The sequence below is a fragment of the Pleuronectes platessa genome, chromosome 11, assembly GCF_947347685.1.
Source record: "Pleuronectes platessa chromosome 11, fPlePla1.1, whole genome shotgun sequence".
Lineage (NCBI taxonomy): Eukaryota > Metazoa > Chordata > Actinopteri > Pleuronectiformes > Pleuronectidae > Pleuronectes > Pleuronectes platessa.
Genome location: NC_070636.1, coordinates 6995239 through 7013230, shown reverse-complemented (window position 1 = coordinate 7013230; position 17992 = coordinate 6995239). Strand labels below are relative to the sequence as shown.

The following is a 17992-nucleotide window of genomic DNA, read 5'->3' as shown; positions in this document are numbered from 1 at the left end:
ATTCAACAGGCCATCATCGTTTCGTGCTGGGGCTCTCTGGGCGGGACACTGGGAGTCGTGCCCCCACCAGGAATGACCCTCCCCTTTCTCTGCAGTAAGCTCAACCACAAAGACCTTGCTGAGTGGGGCGTCCCGGCGAGGGCCAAGGGAGCTCACCACACTCCCCACGCATACATACACACACAAACAATCACACACACACACACAAATGTACCACAACTCCATCAAGCGCAGCATGCTCCCTTGGAGCCGAACACTCAAGCTCTCCCTCTCTTCCTCCCGTTTGCTCCATCTCTGCCTCTCTCGGCCTCTCTGGGGAGTCTGTCTATCCGCAGAGCGGGGGGGATTGTTCAATTGCTGAGAAAATGTACAAAATGCTTCTTTCTCCTCTCTTCTGTTGAGCCTCCTCCAGCTACAGTAGAATTGGGGAATTGTACAGAAAGGCCCCTTTGCTCACCCACTCAAGATGTCAATGTGGATTTGGTCTTCATGCATAGCTAATAATTACAAGTGTGGACTGGAGCTGAGGCACACACACACGCACACACACAAGCACATACAGCGAGGAGGGGAAACATTACCTACCGTGCTGATTCAGTGTAGGGGATTTACATTTCATGACTGAGTGCATTTGACTGTATCGTGTTTGGTGTGGGCAAAAGTGCAGAGCATTTCATCACGCTGCTCCATCACACTTTGGGCGGACACCTGCTCGGAGACGTGCGCTATCTTAAGGCACGAACATTCATCAAGTTTAACTCCCTGCAACCGATGTTTCTGATGTCTCCAGATAAGCTTGGAGGAGTTCCACGGGGGCCGTTAATCAAAATGATGTGCAAACACGGCCAATGACGTTATTGTGTGTTACCGTCTGAACCATCTCCCTTTAACCCGCCGGTACTTGTTTATTTAGCCGGAACATAGGGAGTCGCTCTCCGAGAGTCAGCGGGTGAGAGAGCAGAATTTGCCCCGAGGGCGATAATTCACGTTTTCTATTTTTCCGGAGGGAAATACTGAGAAAAAAAAGGAAGTGTAAAATAAAAGTTTGTTGTGAACGATGGGAGGGGAGAGGTTGCAGACATTTAAGTATTTTTCTGAAACTGGAATCCTTTTCTCGTGTGTGTCAGAACCTTTACTGGCGCCCTTCACTAACTGCTATGACCACGCTTCACCCTGCTTTACAGCTTGACAATAAATTATTCCACGAGAGGGGCAAAATATATATTTGTGCACTTGTTAAACTGTTTATTTTTGGCAAAGATTCACAACAACGCTCGATGCTGAGCTGCAAGCCAAACATTTTGAAAAGCGAATTTTCTTCTGAGACAGTGTTGTGTAACTACACATTCAGCGCTTATGTGTGTTATTAAACTTTACTCTGCTGTGCATCCCCGGACATCAGCCGAAGGCAAAGGAGGAAACAGGTTAAAGTGTTTCACTCTCTGAGACAGTTTGACTTGGCCACCTTCAGATATATACCAAATAGACCAGAGTCACAGATTCAACACGTTGATGCTTCTGGTTCAATTTTCAAGGTAAATGTTTTTCGAGCCACCGGCACACGCACGACCCACCTTTTCAAGATGGAAAAATCGGGGGGAGGAAAATAGATGTTTTTGTTGGCAGCCGAAACCAAAAAGAAAAAAAGAAGCACCGCTGGACTCAAACTCTTTTTCTCTCTCGCCTTCCTCTCACTCGCTCTCGCATCTATCCCGTCGTCCTCAACTGATCCGCACCGTCACCCCTTTTAACAGGGGCCAGGCTGTTAAAGACCCCATTACCGAAGTGAAGCACACATTTCACGTTTTCTCGGCGGACTCCAGAGTGTGGACTACAAATTTTATGTGGAAATGTATTGAGATAGGGAGGCCAGTTCATGCGTGGAGCAAGGAGCGCTGTGGAAGTGAAGGAGAGGAGGGAAAAGAAAAAGGAAAAAAAAAAAGAAAAGGTGGAGAGGTTGGGGAGGGAAGGCTCTGTCAGAATGGAAGGGCCAGAGTCGGGAGTCGGCGAGCGCTTCAAGCGTTAACGTAATTGCAAGAATGTGAAAAATGAGGCGGCAGGGCTCCCGAGCGGAGCGAAAGGTCAGAGCATGCCTCACACAAAACAACTGGCTGGAGGACGGCCTCATTAGACCATTAAATCAGCTGCCCTCTCTCTCTCTCTCTCTCTCTCTCTCTCTCTCTGCCTACTTTTTCACCTCCTCTGCTCGTTTCACCTCGGTGCTGCAACAGCTCTTTTTCCAAAATCTCTGACTCTATTCTTTGCGGCGTGTACTTTCTGTTTTAACTCTGAACTGGTGGATCAAGTGTTTAGCGCTCCTCCTCGCAGGTCAGGCCCCGGGTCCCTGATCCAGTCTGGCGTTGGCCGGGGGTCTACGTTTGGCCCAGTGCACTGTGCTGTACCGTAACTGTCTTTGGCCCATATTGATCCGCTGTTACTGGATACGGTGGGGAGAGGAGTCGATAAGTGCTCTGTGGATTACAGGTCACTTGTACTTATGTGTGTAAGATAATCAATAGGCAGTGCATTTCTTTCTCTCACCCCTCCGCCCCCCCCCAACCCCCCCTCCCCTCACCGTTACTCCCACAGACTCCATCTCCCATGCTGCTTGCATTTGCAAAGAGGAGTGCAAAAAACCCCGACGCTCTGTCTTCTGACCTGCGTTTTTTTTTTACTTGCGTGATTACTTCCAGATCCTCGATCGACATAAAAAACCTTGAGTTTAAGGAGAATCTATTTTTTACTTTGGGTGAGAAAACCTATCAGGATCAATCAATGTGTCCCGTTATTAAACCGTACCGTCATCGTGCTAAGACAAACATCTGGTCAGACATCCAAGCCTGAGCTATCCTCCTCTGATCCAACTGGTCCTGACCCAGCCGACCACAGAGGTCTGCTGCGGCCCCCCCCCCCCCACCTGCGGTCAGTAATGCTTCAGGAGCTGCGGGTACCGCTCCTGTCTGAGGAGGCCGAGATGATTCACACAGCCCCACCACAGATCCCCCATCGACCATCACGTCCCATCAATACGTTTGATCGCTTATTGGCAAAACGATGGCCAGGAACGGACACAGCAAGCGGCCGCCGTGGTGAGAGATAGCTGGTGTAAGCGTGCATCGGAGTGCTTGAGTGTGGTTATATGTGTGTGTGTGTGTGTGTGTGTGTGTGTGTGTGTGTGTGTGTGTGTAGCTGGTGTGATGAAATTTCATGCAAAGCCCTGGACACTGCCAGAGGGCATGCACAGACACGGAAGGAGACCCACAAACACACACACACACGCACGCACACACACAGACACACACTGTGCCTCCAGTGAAAGGAGATCTTGGTGCATTCAAAACAAGAAAGGAAAGGCCAGGAGCTCATCATCTGTTCTTTAGCTCCGGCAGCCGTTGCGTTTAATAAACAATCCCGATCGCACGATGCACTGATGTTTGGCCTCACCTTCCGGATTCAACTAACAGCATGTGCTTCTGATAATTTACATGTCAAAACGGATACAGACCATGACAGAAACACAAGGCGGATAACTGTGACTTCCACACAGTGTCTGTAGCAAATTCAAATGCATTTGTTTTTAAACGCATTATGGCTGTTTGGCAGGTCGTGTGCGGGATAACACAGGGCTGACTGAGACATGATTAGGGGGCTGTTGTGCAGGGAGCAGAAAGTTAATACGGTTTAAATGGAAGCAGGAACTGGCAGAAACATAGTATTAATCACCAGGTTTTTTTTTGTCGAGCTCTCCAAATAGCAACATTCTGGAAAGCCCCTCATGAGGTTGTTGTGGCTGCTGCACTCGAGGTGCAAGAGTGGATAAGCGTGTTCATTTTTAGGTGTGACTACGTGTTGACATGGACGCCAGTCAAAAAACAGGATAATCCCACGTGGAATGGGAAGCACTGGGGTGTACATGTATAGAGGGATGTGCCACCTATTCATTGTGGATCTCACATTAAATGGGGTTAAATTGAACTGCTGGCAACTCCGCTCATGCACGATGATTAATATGTCCTGGGTGGATCTGTGCCCTTATATCTACGTGTGATTATGTGGCAGTGCATTCTGGGGGAGGCTCACCTTGTTCGCTGCTGTTGTCGCCGCTCTGTGAAGCGTGTCCCCCGCTGGAGGGCCCCGGTGTGCCGGCCGAGTGTGTGGAGGTGGCGTCATCGTGGTCTCTCCAGGAAGCTGGGTTCTGTGGTTTTGCAGAAGGGAAGAAAAAGCGAGCGTGGGATCCATCCGTGCATCCATCCACATTCCCCGTCCAGACCGCGAAGAGAGCAGCGAGAAGGGGGGGGGGGGGGGGGGGGGGGGGAAGAAGGGACACAGAAAGAGAGAGAGAGGAGCCATGTGAGAATGGTGGAAACACGAGAGTGACATCTGTATGAGTCGACATGAGGGTGAGGGTCCTTGGTCTGCTTACATTCCCCCGGCAGGGCGAAGGGCCCCGGCGAGCAGACAATCAACAAAGCCACTGTAATAACACATGAACAGAAGAGGAGCCAATGCACTAAAGCATCTGGCAATAAGTCAAAACAGTGTAATCAAAGCGTTTCATTAATGCATGAAAGCAAAACGCGGCGCCGTTAATGTGGCGTTTGATTTTGATCGCTGCGAGCCGAGCACTCCGGAGTGGTTGTCTAAACACACATGGCAGAGCCCGGTGGAGTTCGTTTATACCAGAACCAATTGAGACTTCCGCGTCAAGTGAGAACTAGAGAGGTAAAAAGTCCAAACACACCACAGCCACCATTAATCATTACCACTGTCAGAAGTGAAAATAAGATATGACAGTGATTCTCCTGCTAATCTGCCAAAAATGTGTCCACGCCCTCGCTGTCGTACACACACGCCCACAGAGGCCTGCAGGAATACACTTACGCACACATGCTAATGACATAATAGGGCAAGACGTATAAACACACATGCACACACACTCTCTTTTCTATATACAAACACACGCAGAAAAGAGTGTTAAATCTCAGCCCGGCCGGCTTCAAAGAAAGGTCCGTAAACAAAACTCAAAAAACTTTCAGGGCGACTTTCTTTTCTCCTTTTCTCTCGTCCTCCCTTCTCTCTCTCCCGGTCTATCCCACTTCCCTGTCCGTGCACACAGGGAAACAGGGTTTTTTAAACTGTACAGGAAAAGGCTTTATCAGTGCCACACGAAGGCAGGCTGGAGGGGGGGGGGGGGGGGGGGGGGGGATTTCCTCTGCCATCCAGGCAGATGGACGGAGATCACGTAATTTACTACCCTCTCAGACAGGGTTGACGCAGCCTTCCCCAGTTTAACGTGTCACCTGAGCACGATGACAACATGTTGGCCCACGGCCGCCCGAAGCCGTCTGGGGCCCAGGAGAAGCAAACCCCCGTGAGCCGAGCCCAAGCCAAACAAACACAGGCCTGCACCGAGGCTCCCCACAAACCTCAGCCCACTTCTCAGTTCCCGCTCTGGGGTTGTGTTTTTTTCTCCCTTCCTCAAACACACACAAACACACACACACACACACACAAACGCACACATATACATACGGAGAAGCAGAAAGAAAAAAAAAATGTAAACGCCACCGACTATCTAAAGAAACAGAGCGTTTTTACCATTTTGTCTAACTTCAGTAGTTTTCCTGATGAACTCCTTCTCCCTCGGCTCCCCGCCCGAGAGGAGCCTGCCCGCCTGCTTTGTTGCCCCAGTCAGAGTGAGTTGTACTGGAGGAGGACAGACAGGATAGGGCCTGCAGACTCGTGGAGGTTTTGCCGGGATGCAGAGGCTACGAGACGAGCGGCTGGCTGAGGCTCCCCTGGGTGCGCAGTCCTGATGTGCTGCGGCTTGTTCTGCTGCGGAGGCGAGGCTGCTGCTGTGCCCGTGAGCGAGGCCCTTTTATCTGCTAAGTTTTTCGGGGAAGGAGGTTCTGTTTTCTTAAACAGCTCGGAGCCGAAAGCAGCAGACAGAAACACACAAGGCCCTTCAGACCCTCCGCTCCACTCGAGGCCCTCTCAGCGTCAGCTGTTCGCCGAATGGCAATCGGGATAAAGAGCTCGGAGAATCGCTCGGGAGAGGGGCAAGGAGACGGGGGGAACAATAACCCTGTGCGGGGGGGGGGGTCTTCAAGTGAACGGAAGGGGAAAGTGTCGCCGGCTGATTGTGATGTGCCAGTGATCAACATATGGTCGGTTCTCTGCTGCTCTCAACACAGCCGGGTCTCGTCCGAGTGAAATCAATAATGTGGGGAAAAGCCCATCAAACGTCTGGCCCACTTTAATTTTGCCTTTTGTCGTTTGAAACACAGAAGCAGAGGTAAAAGAGAAAAATATCCCAGACTCCTCGGGTGCATAATGTGTTTAAGCAGAGCCGGTCTCTGTGCAACCCCAACGGGCTGTTGTTGTTCCAGGAGAAGAAAATGACTGGGTTCTGCTTCCTCACAGTGAGACACACTCTGCCAGCCGCCTGGAGACAGACCTGAACCACTACGCTCACTGCTCTCACACACTCTGGCTCACTGGTTCTCTCTCTCTCTCTCTCTCTCTCTCTCTCACACACTTGCCAGCAATGGCCACAGCATGGTTTTAATGCAACAGCAGAATCGATAGGACTTAATTTAGCTATCATTGCGGAGTAATGTGTCATTTTTAATGCTGCCGGGCACTAAATTAAATTCAAAGACACCTCAGCTAATGGTGTTAAAGGGAATAATATTTTGCTGTGATTTGCTACCCTGTGGGTTTAATGGGCCCGTGTGCATGGATATAGATACAGCTTTGTTAGTCTGGTTCTTATGGGGCAAAAGGCACACCGCAGCACTTTATATGACCCGGTAATAATAAAGCAGTGTATAGTAGGGACCTATCCATGTCGAGGATCTTTTTAATGAAGCACACACTACCCTTTTTTTTTGTAATACCTGTAAGTCACCTCTCATTCACAACCCTGTCTGCGGAAAGGAGCCGACAAATATCAAAACAACAGCGTTAACTTTCCGCGCTCAACAAGGCGACAAAAGCAACAGCCTTTTTCCTCCCCATGAATAATTTAGCGGGCCTCTCTCCGAACCAGGGAGGGTGCATCATCAGACACCGCACAACACAAACACACACACACACACACAACCATTTTGTCACAATCCCCGTGGGTCTGGTAAAGTTCAAACAAGTTGTAAAGAGAAAAAGAGACGAAAGAATCGTGTCACCCAAACAGACTCCTTCAACCTACACGAGTAAGTCCTCGATAAAACATAGAGGAAGAATCAAAAGAGGAGGAAAAAGAAAAAAGGAAAAGGCCTCTAGCCCATGTGACTATTCCCTAAAGCTGGGCATAATTAGGAGTCAAACATGGTTCACTCCATGCTCTTCACTAATTGTGTTAAAGAGCAGTGTTACCAGGAGGAGGAGGAGGAGGAGGAGAAGGACGCCAGCAAGCAATCTCAAATAAATGTGCAGGCAGGAACACGCACACCTACAAACACACACACACACACACACAGACACACACACACCTACAAACACAAGAGGACAAGATGGAGAAAAAGATACAAAAGGAGCGTGGTCTCCAGGGGCAGCCTTTTCTGTTTGCCGGGGTTAGCAGCGACTGGCGGCTGATAATACAAGTTGTAATTAATAAAGCAGGAGACAATATGGGGGAGAAGGCTTGTAGTGCAGCCAGGCCACAGGAGAGCGGGAGAATGCTGCCGTCTCCTCGGCTCCTGTCCCCTGTTTCTCATTTACAAACACCTGCCTGGCACAATCTCACTTCCCTCACTGCACTCTGCCTACATCCCTAGGAATTTCAAATAAAATTGATTTAGCGGCATCATTGAATTTCCCTCAAATTCCCCTGGAACCTGGAAGGGGAAGGGAAGAAATGTGTCGGTGTAGTAGCAGTGTAAGGTAGGCTGAGAGCGGCTAGTCGTGCCTGTGTGTGTGTGTGTGTGTGTGTGTGTGAGTGTGCGGAATCGCTGACACAACAGAAACACACTAGTCCATAAATCATAAAGCGACCTGACATTTCAAGACACATCTTGCCACACGGCATAAACACAGAAAGAAAAGAAAAAACTCCTCGCACATTTTTTGTCGGGTTGAGCTCGTAATTACACACAGGCGCTTTAGAGAAGTGTAGGTGCACCTCTATTGAACAGCTGAGCATTTACAACACCCTCAATTATCCTGATATATAAAGACGCCTTAATTTAGCAGCTAATAATTCACTGCAGCCTGTTTTAACAGACGTGAGGGATTTGACTGATTGCATAGATGCTGGAAAACTTTCTCTGAGGCAAAAAAACAAACAACCTCCGTGGTGAGTGGCACATAACATGTGCAAATATGTCTTCTCAGAAAGAAGAGATTACATTTTAAAAAATTTGACAACTATTGTGATTCATGGGTTTGGCACACATCAAAATGACACATCCCAAATATGAAGTGGCAGGAATATAAAACAGACAAGTCATTACGGATAATTCCACTCTCATCTGTTCCTTTTAACAAATAACTCGTAAAAAAATATGAGCTTTCAGATGAGTATGTAAATATATGTCTTTACTGTCATTAGCTGTGTGTGTTGTATTTCAACTCCTCATGATCTCAACGTGACTGCTGAGGGACTAGTTTTCCTCCCCGGACTCGGAGCGTGTGAGACGCAACAAGTGAGCCGAGCCTCTCTCCAGCCACGGTAGCGATGATTAGATATGCCTGCCAACAGGGCCCCGTCTCCGAACACTAATCAAATAGGAAATGGAAGGCCAGACATCCCACCATCACAAAACAATTGTGTGGAACAGACAGAGCGGTCCAAGTCAGCGATGCACCGAGAGAGAGGGAGAGAGAGAGAGAGAGGGAGAGATCCAAACATAGTTGGTCCCCGAGGAGAACAAAGCTAGTTGAATTAGAACACCTCCAGAACGGGGAGAGATTCCACGGCTCAGCAGGCCAGCTCGGCCCGAGGGCTCGCCGTCCACACAGAGCGGAGGCAGAGGGCCGTGTGTGTGCGCCGTGCACGCTGATGTACAAAAACAGGACATTACTAAGCACCCACCTCATACACACAGTAAATCACAACACGGCCACGAGATGAACGATTGCATTACTTTGACTGAACCTGTGACATCACCACATCTGACCAATGGCCGGCTGCGCCCTGAGCCTGTAGCTCAGAATCAAATGTAAACAGAAAGCTCTTTTTTTTCTCCCTCTGCCTTCTTTCCCTTTCCAGCCATGCAAAGTCAAGATAAGCGTCACCATTACCTCCATGGGAACTACTATCACTCCCTGAGCAAAGCTCTCCAACACACAGCGCCGGGGTCCTGCAAATCCTACAGACGCTCTGTATAACAAACCCTGCAAGTGTGCAGAGATTCAAAAGCAGTTTCAAAAGGCACCATAAGCATATGCACGGAGGAAATGAGGAGCCTTCTGTTAAATGTGTGAGCTTGACTGAGGAAGCGGCACAATAGCACGAGACGCCACAAAGGCTAATTCATTAGAACAGATAATATTCAGACACCATTAATTCTATTTGCCTCCCTAATTGGATGTAGCACAGAAAAGACAGAAATTGTATTCATTAATTAAAAAGACAAGAGAGAGGCACACCACTGACAAGAACACACACATTGTACCAACCGCTTGCAAATCCACACCGCTCACCCTCCATCACCTTTCATATGTAATACATCTTTTTTTCCTCTTTTCTTTTTCAAAAGGGACGGGGGGTTTATCTGGGGGGGGGGGGGGGGGGGGGGGCACTGAGCCCTGGGTGGGCTCGCATGGTCGAGACAGTCACCGCGAGCGAAGACGGGGAAATCAACAGTGTCAGCAAAGACCTCATCTCGCTCTTATGCTGCAGCATAATCCAATCATCTCTAAGACAATGCAGCATTCAAGTGTAAATAAGACTGCGCTTATTACGCTCCACTGTCAGGTAGTGGGGGGGGGGGGGGGACAGAAAGAGGACACACACACACAAGGAGACACACATACACACAGACACACACACACACACACACATACATAAAAACAAGCTCAATGGGCTGCCTCCTTCACAGTGAAGAGCCTCATCATCTCCAGAAAAACCAACTTTCGCCAAATGAGATGTAGCCCAGGGCGTTATATTAAAAATGCATATCAAAGCAAAGAAAAATGGACGTGAGAGATTCTAACTAAATAAATTAGCATATCTAACTATGAAACTGCCTTCCCCTCCGCAACGAGCAGCGAGGACAGAGATGAATAATAAAATAGAGCCAAACACAAACCAACAAATAAAATAAATAAAACAGGACAAGCAGGACATAAATGTTGCTTTCCCGTGCGCTGGTGCAGTTTTGCAGCCAGTTGCATTTTTTTTTTTGTGCATTGTTTTCAATATTCAAAACACATTTTAGGCATGGAGTCTTTTTTAATTGGACGTGGATATTGCTGCCGATGAAGTTAACTATTTACCAGCCTACAAGGTTTTCAGATCACGACTCCACTGTTGACATTTAACCTCGAAAGTTACACTTTCTGCAAATATTATCATACACACACTGTACTTAACCATAGATAGAGGCTTTATTGATCCCCGAGGGAAAGTCAGGCATCCCATTTGCTTCTAACACACATTCAGGGCAAGAAACACACTTAAGAATGATCCGGGTGAAGTAAATGTACAAAGCTTGTGAGTGCTTAACTAATTTATCAGTACTATATAAGAAAATACTGAACTTAGGTTGGTAAAACATAACCTAAACTAAACATATTGTGCAAGGCTGTGCAATTATTATATCATATAACATAAAATGCTATATGAAGAAAAGATATTGTGCAACTAAGGTGCCGGATTCTTATTTATTTTAAAGAATAACAATAAGTCGGTGTCTGAAATCACTTTTCAGCTCAGACACAGATCTTAAAGCAAACAAGCAAGAATTTTTTTTTTAATCTCTGCTCTATTCAAATCCAGCCCAGCAGTTATAGGTGCTGGGCAATAAAAAAGTTCACTGGTGCCACATCAGTGAATTAACGCCCCTAAAACTTAAACACCTAATGAGGTGGTCAGTCCAAATGACATCAAGACAAATGGCTTGTCATGCTGCCTCCTTTTGTTTATTGCTGCTGCTGATTTGCTTTATTGGCACATTTAATTCTCAAATTCTCAAAATATATATAAATATATATAGAGATATTCTCTCACAAGTGGACCCGTGGCAAAGTAAAAAGAAAGCTGCAGTGTCTGAGCACAGGGGGAGACACCGTTGGAAATTGGCTTGAGTATCAACCATCTGCCATGAAACTAAACAGGCTAGTTTATCTAATCTCTGCAACATAAACAACAGCATGCCTCATTTCTGCACTTGTGTTGGAGGGCCACAATATTGTCGTTTCTCAGACCGACGTCGGCGTCTCTTTTTTTTTTTTGTTGCCCCGCAGACAATTGTGTTTGAATTCACCTTGTTGTGCGATGCGGGGCGCTGCGTGGCCCTGTGAACGCGCCGGGGCTTTCAGAAGGGAATCCGACGCTATTAGGCCTCCAGCCAGACCCAACAGATGCAGCGCAGTGACTCTGCATAACACTTAAATCTGCTTTAATTCCTAATAGGCTTGGCCTTGCGCTGTGCCTTGTGCTGTGCAGATATTAACTAGTCACTTTGTGACTAGTTGATTCCTTCTCTCTCTCTTTTTTTACCTCACCACCCAAACAGTGCAGCTCGACGCACGCAGGACGCAATAATTCCCAGATATCAAACTCAATAACACACGTGTCCGCTCGATCCACGCAGCGAGGAAAGCCTGTGTTTATTACAGCGAAAAAATGCACGATTAAAAAAAACAGAGGGAATCGATCCTCAAATTTAAAGCTCCTGTACTTCAGGTGCATATAATTGAATTCAGCATTATGGAGCCTGCAGCCATAAAGCGGGGAGCAGAGGAGAGAGCCGGTGCAGAGCAGCAACCACACGGCAATCAATACGAAACAATTAAACACATTAACATCAACAGCAGTGGAAGGCCTCCAGACGAACCATCATATGCCTTGTGAACTTGACATTGATGGTAAGCCTTTAGCCCTGAGATCTATTTCAATAGGCTACCACTTTCTCCACCTCTGCAGCAAAGGAACAAAAAAAAATCCACAGCTTTACGCACAGGCCATACCCAGCTCCCACAGCCCCAAATATAAAGCCCCTTTCTTTTTAAATATTGGCCTAAAGCTAAAGCTTACCGCTGATACCCTGCTTTAACGTTAAACCTGCGTAACAGATAATTGCCTCACGTTTTTTCTCTCTCCTACAGCGTGCAACTCTCCATTACGCACGGCAGCGTCTTGCACACACACACACATAAACACACACACATAAACACACACTCACACACACACTGGAGCCACACAAGCACGGACGCATTATGCACACATGACCGCCCCTAATCAAAAGACTAAAACAATAACTCAGTCTATTGTATCACATCATAGCTTTTGACCCCAGAGCATCGATCGACAGATTTCTCCTTGCAGGAACAGAGCACGCTCTATTTGCTGATGGCACAGCGGGGTCACGCACCGAGCGGAGTGGAAAGTAGTCCCCCAAAAAGTTGTTCGTTTTGAGGAGCATCAAAACAAATCCCACTGGGTTTTTTCCTCCTACTTTCAAAGCTCCAGTCATGCTCGTGCTATCCACAGAAGCAGCAGCACACACACACACACACGCACACCACCACAGCACACACCATGAATACAAGAGGGTTGCGTTACTTACGTGATCTGCAAGGTTAGTCGATGATCCCGAGAGCTCTTCGTGATCTGATTTCGAGCTGCCATCCCGTTCGTCGATTACTAGATCTATTGGCATTTTTCCTTTCAAACAGCTGATGTACCGGTGGCAAAAATTGTCGCAGAGCTCGTGCACCTACACAAAAGGGGGCAGAAGACACCGTTGTTGGTTTTCTTTCTTTCTTTCTTTTTTTTGTTTGTGGGTTATTCCTTCTTTTTTTTTCCAGGATGGGGAAACGCTCCATGCAGCCAGGTCCAAGAATAACTCCAATTAACGCGGGCATTATCGGCCGGCCGAGGAAACAATAGTGAAATTGTTGCAGTGCTTATTATTCTCGGGAGACTGCAGCAACAAGTTGAACGACAAGAAATAAAGAGCATGCCGTTAAAGCCGGCGAAATAATGAGCAGCTGAAACCAAATCTGCGGATCAATAACAGTGTGCAACGTGTGCGCAAACAGGGCAGCAGCGCCACTGATCAATATTCACTTCTGCTGCACAAATAGTTGGTTAAATAAAACGGCATATTTTGTGTAAACTTTAAAAAAAATATGAAACTTTCCAATGCAATGCATGCCGGTTGTATTAATTTTGTAATATCTGCTAAAGGACACATGCACTTTTAATAGTATCAGCTCCATTAATATTACAAAGTGCAGGGTGTGTGTGTGTGTGTGTGTGTGTGTGTGCAGGTGCTCAGAGGATCATTCACAATATTTACCTTTTCTAATTCCAATAGGTGAAACCGTAATACTTGTATGGCTTGTATCATCTGAAAGGGGAGAAAATGTGATAAAAAAAAATATATATTAATATCACAAATCAATCGATATTTTTTTATTTTTTTACACGTGTGCAGGATTATTATTATTACATGATATGATCATCCACTCGGCATAATCACACAGTGGAGAAGCCCGCACCGCAGACAGCCCGGGAGAAGAATACATATTTTTTGGAGTCATTACACACTGCATGGTCAGCTGGGTCAGTGGGAAGGGAACAATGACAGCGGCTCATGCGGTCACACAGCTTCACTCCGGAGCTGATCTGACATGTGTGCGGAAGTTTAAATCATACGTTCACTTTATTGACAGTGTGGATGCTGCGGACACTCCAGAGTGTATACCCCCCCACCCCCACACACACACACACTAAACAAGGCAGGGTGGAGGCTGCTATACAACCGCAGCGATAAGCGGCGGTCACTGAGAGGCAGAGAGGTCACAGAAAGAAAAGAAAGAAGAAAAGAGTGCAGCTTACCAAATTGTCCAACTCTGGATTTGATGAAAATAAAGGTTTTTCTGCTCGGACCTAAAAATGACACACACCAAATGTCAAAGTTAGTTTGAGATGTGCGTAATGTGTGCGTAATTATCCAAACTGGCACGTCATGATGGTGATAATGCAACTCCAAATTTCATAAATGACACAAACGTAAATTTTTAAGAGAATACACACTTTATCATTTAACATTATTATAAGAAAGTTTTCTGGTGCAAAACATTATGAGGCGGGCAGACAACCATGTGCCATGACGCAGCCACAACATCCTAAAAATATGTGAAAATATATATTTTTTTAATATTTCAAAATTGACCTGTTTGGCAAAGACTGCAATGTCCTCGTTGAAGGAGTCTGAGGAGCAGACGTCGCCGCCTGCAACGCCGGGCTCCCTCGGAGTACACGTCGCCAGCTCACACTTCTCAAAAACCAGTGCGAGCAGTGGGAATAAAGGGTGACTGCAAGAAGGGAAACACAGCCTGAGCACAAGCGGCACACCGGCTCCACAAAGCCCACTGCAAAAAATGTCCGAGCAACCTGCCTATCTGTCTTTTCCCCTTAAATATCTATCAGTTCTCCTAAAGCAAGTGAAACACGATGAGACAGTTGGATTAGATAATTTTACTAATTTCTCAATTGTTTTTTACGCACGTCTCTTTACTGTTTCCTACGTGAACGCTTCTTAAAATGAGGCAGACAACAACTAAACAAGGTCAAACTGGATTCGAGATTATTCTTTTTAGAAGCTGTATTGATTCATAAGAAAGGCTGAGTACACATCCGGTTTAATTTCAATCTCTCGTTTTGACAAAATGAAGGATTTTTGGACTGCGCGTGACATCAATCGACTGACATTTCTTGCAGTGCAGACTATGAACAGCAGAGAAGTCAACAAAACTCCACAAAATACAAAACGCACGCAGGAAACAGTGGCTGCTGTGGACTTTTGAGAAATTATACAGTTTGCGAAAATTTTGGAAGTGAAATAATAATTTTTCCAGAGGCGTAGTGAGGCACCGAGGAGTTTAATTATTCCTCCTTAATAGGCCTGTGGTTCGAACAGTGACGCAGAGGGAATTAAAAATGTGTAAGACTCTAACTTCTAACAACGTGACACAAACAGTCAGTGGAAATCATTAAAATACATTATCAGTCAAATCTATAATCTAAGAGAGAAAAACACTATTTTTAAGAAATTGTTAACTTCACACAACTGGTGTAAGTTTGTTTAATTTATGTCATTTAAATTTGTGTCAGTCTACGAATGAAGGTAAACTCCACATGTGCGTAAAAGAGATGAAGTGGATTTGCTCTGCTACATCCCAGATTATAATGATACACTGTGGATTATAGCACTTTCATGCGCACAAGTGGTGTCGAGCAACATCTGAAGACTAAAACGCGCTTTCTGTGTTTTTAATTGAGAATAATCTCGCAGCAGAGGAATTAAAAAAGACGCCCGGTGCGTAATAACGCGCTGGGTGTGTGTGTTTGTGTGTGTTACTGCAAATAGCGTTTTACAAAACTGACAAGTTACTGCACGTATCAGCGAGAACGATTTAAAGAGTCAAGAGTATTTAAGGTTGGTCAAATAACCGAGCTCTGAAATATTAAAGCAAAGTTTCTAACGTGGATTTGTTGTGATGTTGAAAATGTTTTGTTTTTTTATTATTATACTTCCACGCAGTCTGTGACGTTCTGGCTTGGGCTGAGCACAAAGAGCTTCCACATTATTTTATAGCTTGTATTTCAAGCTCGAGGCTTATACTCTTACTCAGTGCAGCCTTGACGATGCCTTCTGCAATGCGTATAAAATTACACATCAACACAACACCCCTGACCCACAATAGAGCTCCGAAATTGTGGTCACTCCTTCACAAAACACTGTTTAAATTTACTGGTGGGAGAGAAACTCCAACAAAACTAAGTTACAGAAACGCAAAAAAAAAGTTATAGAATAAAATAATAACAATAACAACGTGTGCACGCGTATTCTGGTCGTGCAAAAAAACCTTACCCATAAATTTGATCTTTATCCCTCTTTAAAACGTCGTTGACAGCAGAGCCCATGCTCGTGGGCATAACGTTCGGATGGGGAGCGTGGGCTCCGTAGTGCTGGCTGGCGTGCAGCGGCGGTCCGTGGTTCAGGTGGTGGACCTGGGGAAGCGGCCGGGGTCCATGCGGGTCCCCGTACATGGACGCCGAGACTCCGTCCATCCCACCGTAGTGGGCCAGCTCATCGTACTGGGGATCAAATCAGAGCAGAAGTCAGCGGGCTGCCCGGTTACTTTCTACACAAATGTGAAAAGTACAGGGGGGGAGAAAAAAACTAAACAAGCATGCCGTCTCGTTTTTTGAATACACGCAAAGGAGGAAAAACTAATGCGCTGTAGCTGTGAAAACGCGCTGCAGCCAGGGAGGAAAAAGCGTCAGATATTGTAATATGTGAAACGGTTTGTCATTTACCAAAAACATTATGAGTTTAGATGCTTCCCGAAAGAGAGTTTGCCGAGTGGAGAGAGCGAACTAGTTCGGAGTCTCCTGTGAAACTGCTCCACGGCGCTCCGTGCAGGCGGACGGTAAAGGCGCAGGCTGTCACTCTGCTTGAGGAGTAAGGGCGCCGCTGCAAAAATGTCAAATATCGCTGCTTTGATATGAATACTTAGCAAATTCGCCACCACCCGGACAAGAGGTTCTATCGACACGGTGGCTTCCCCTACAGTGAGCAGGTAAGAGTAGCAGATTTTAAAAACCTACCCTTTGCGCCATCAGGCTGCGCTCCAATAAACTCCTGAATCTGTCGTATATTTAATATCCCAGTCCCGGTTAGAAAGTGATTTAGTGGCCGGATTCCTCTTTTCGACCAACTTTGCGAATGCTCCTATTCGCCAGTGTGGTTCAGTCGAGAGCGTAGCATCGAGGAGTTTTGCAATTTTTCTCGTTTTCCCTCTTTCCTCGGGGAAAAAAGGCAAAAATGCGCCAAAGTGAAGGTTACAATCGGCCCATCAACAACCTGCATGTAACTAAACTGTCGTGTCTCATGGCTTTTTGCCACTCCAGCTGTCAATCAAAGCCAGAGGTTGTCAAGGTAATGAATGAATGACGGTTGGTGATGATGTTCAAGAGAAGGACGAATCTTTTTAGTCCGTTTTCATCCCGCAAGTCCGCGTCTCCTTTAATGCTTCCAGATCGCTATCTTGTTTTATTATCACTGTGGAAAAAAAAAAGAAGAAGAAGAAGAAGAGGAGGCAAAAAGGCAGGAGAAATTAAGAGACTGCGACTCAGATCTCTCCTTTTCTTTCCCCCCGTAGGTATTTCGTCTATCTGGCGAGACTGGGATGAGTGAGTGTCAGCGAGTGTTGGCAGGTTGGCTGCTAGCTTGCTTATAGAAACAGAGTCAGTTCGCAGCGCTGAGCGGTGGGCGAATGAAATGACGGATCCCGGAAGTGGTGGTGGCCATAGCCAGTCCTACAGCAGCTCCAGAAAAGAGAGAGGAGAGACCAACTCTTGTGATATGCAGAGTGTGTGCGAGGCGCAGGGACGGCTTCAACTCCTCACTGGGGGTAAAAAGCAGATCCAAACTCCCACCCAATTCCCTTTCGCCGAGAAGAAACCTATAGAAGAAACAGCAGAGAAGGGCAGAATGAGGGAGGTGTTTTTTTTGTTTTTTTTTCCCGTTTCCAATGCGGACACTTGGGCTGCAACTGCTCCGAGTTACACTGACACAACATTGAGGGAAATAAACTGCATGAAGTGGGATTTACAGCTAAAAAGTTCATTTTTAGGCAGATTTACGCACGGCGCAGCCAAACTTTTACGCACGGCACAATGATCACATCGGGGGGAGATTCAAAAAGACTGAATGGATATTTTTCATTCTTATAGTGAAACAAAAGATTATAAAAGGCACCTGCGGTTGAATTCATCACAACATCTTATGAACGATGCGTACTTGATATCAGT

At 46.4% G+C, this 17992-nt stretch overlaps 1 protein-coding gene across 5 annotated transcripts in view; it reads right to left on the bottom strand.

Annotated features, from left to right (window-relative positions):
- The window catches only part of meis2a (Meis homeobox 2a), an 81209-nt gene extending 63573 nt beyond the window's left edge, over positions 1-17636 (bottom strand). For 2 of the 5 annotated variants that reach the window (XM_053435030.1, XM_053435031.1), the window contains exons 1-7: positions 16787-17636; positions 16047-16273; positions 14346-14487; positions 14009-14059; positions 13467-13517; positions 12732-12881; positions 4081-4195 (exon numbers count right to left, since the gene is read on the bottom strand). In XM_053435030.1, coding sequence (XP_053291005.1) covers positions 4081-4195; positions 12732-12881; positions 13467-13517; positions 14009-14059; positions 14346-14487; positions 16047-16273; positions 16787-16798 — 748 coding nt within the window. In that variant the 5' untranslated portion in view covers positions 16799-17636. The remainder of the gene's footprint in view (positions 1-4080; positions 4196-12731; positions 12882-13466; positions 13518-14008; positions 14060-14345; positions 14488-16046; positions 16274-16786) is intronic. The other 3 variants (XM_053435033.1, XM_053435034.1, XM_053435035.1) reach the window with 3 other exon arrangements.
- Positions 17637-17992: the final 356 nt, after the last annotated feature.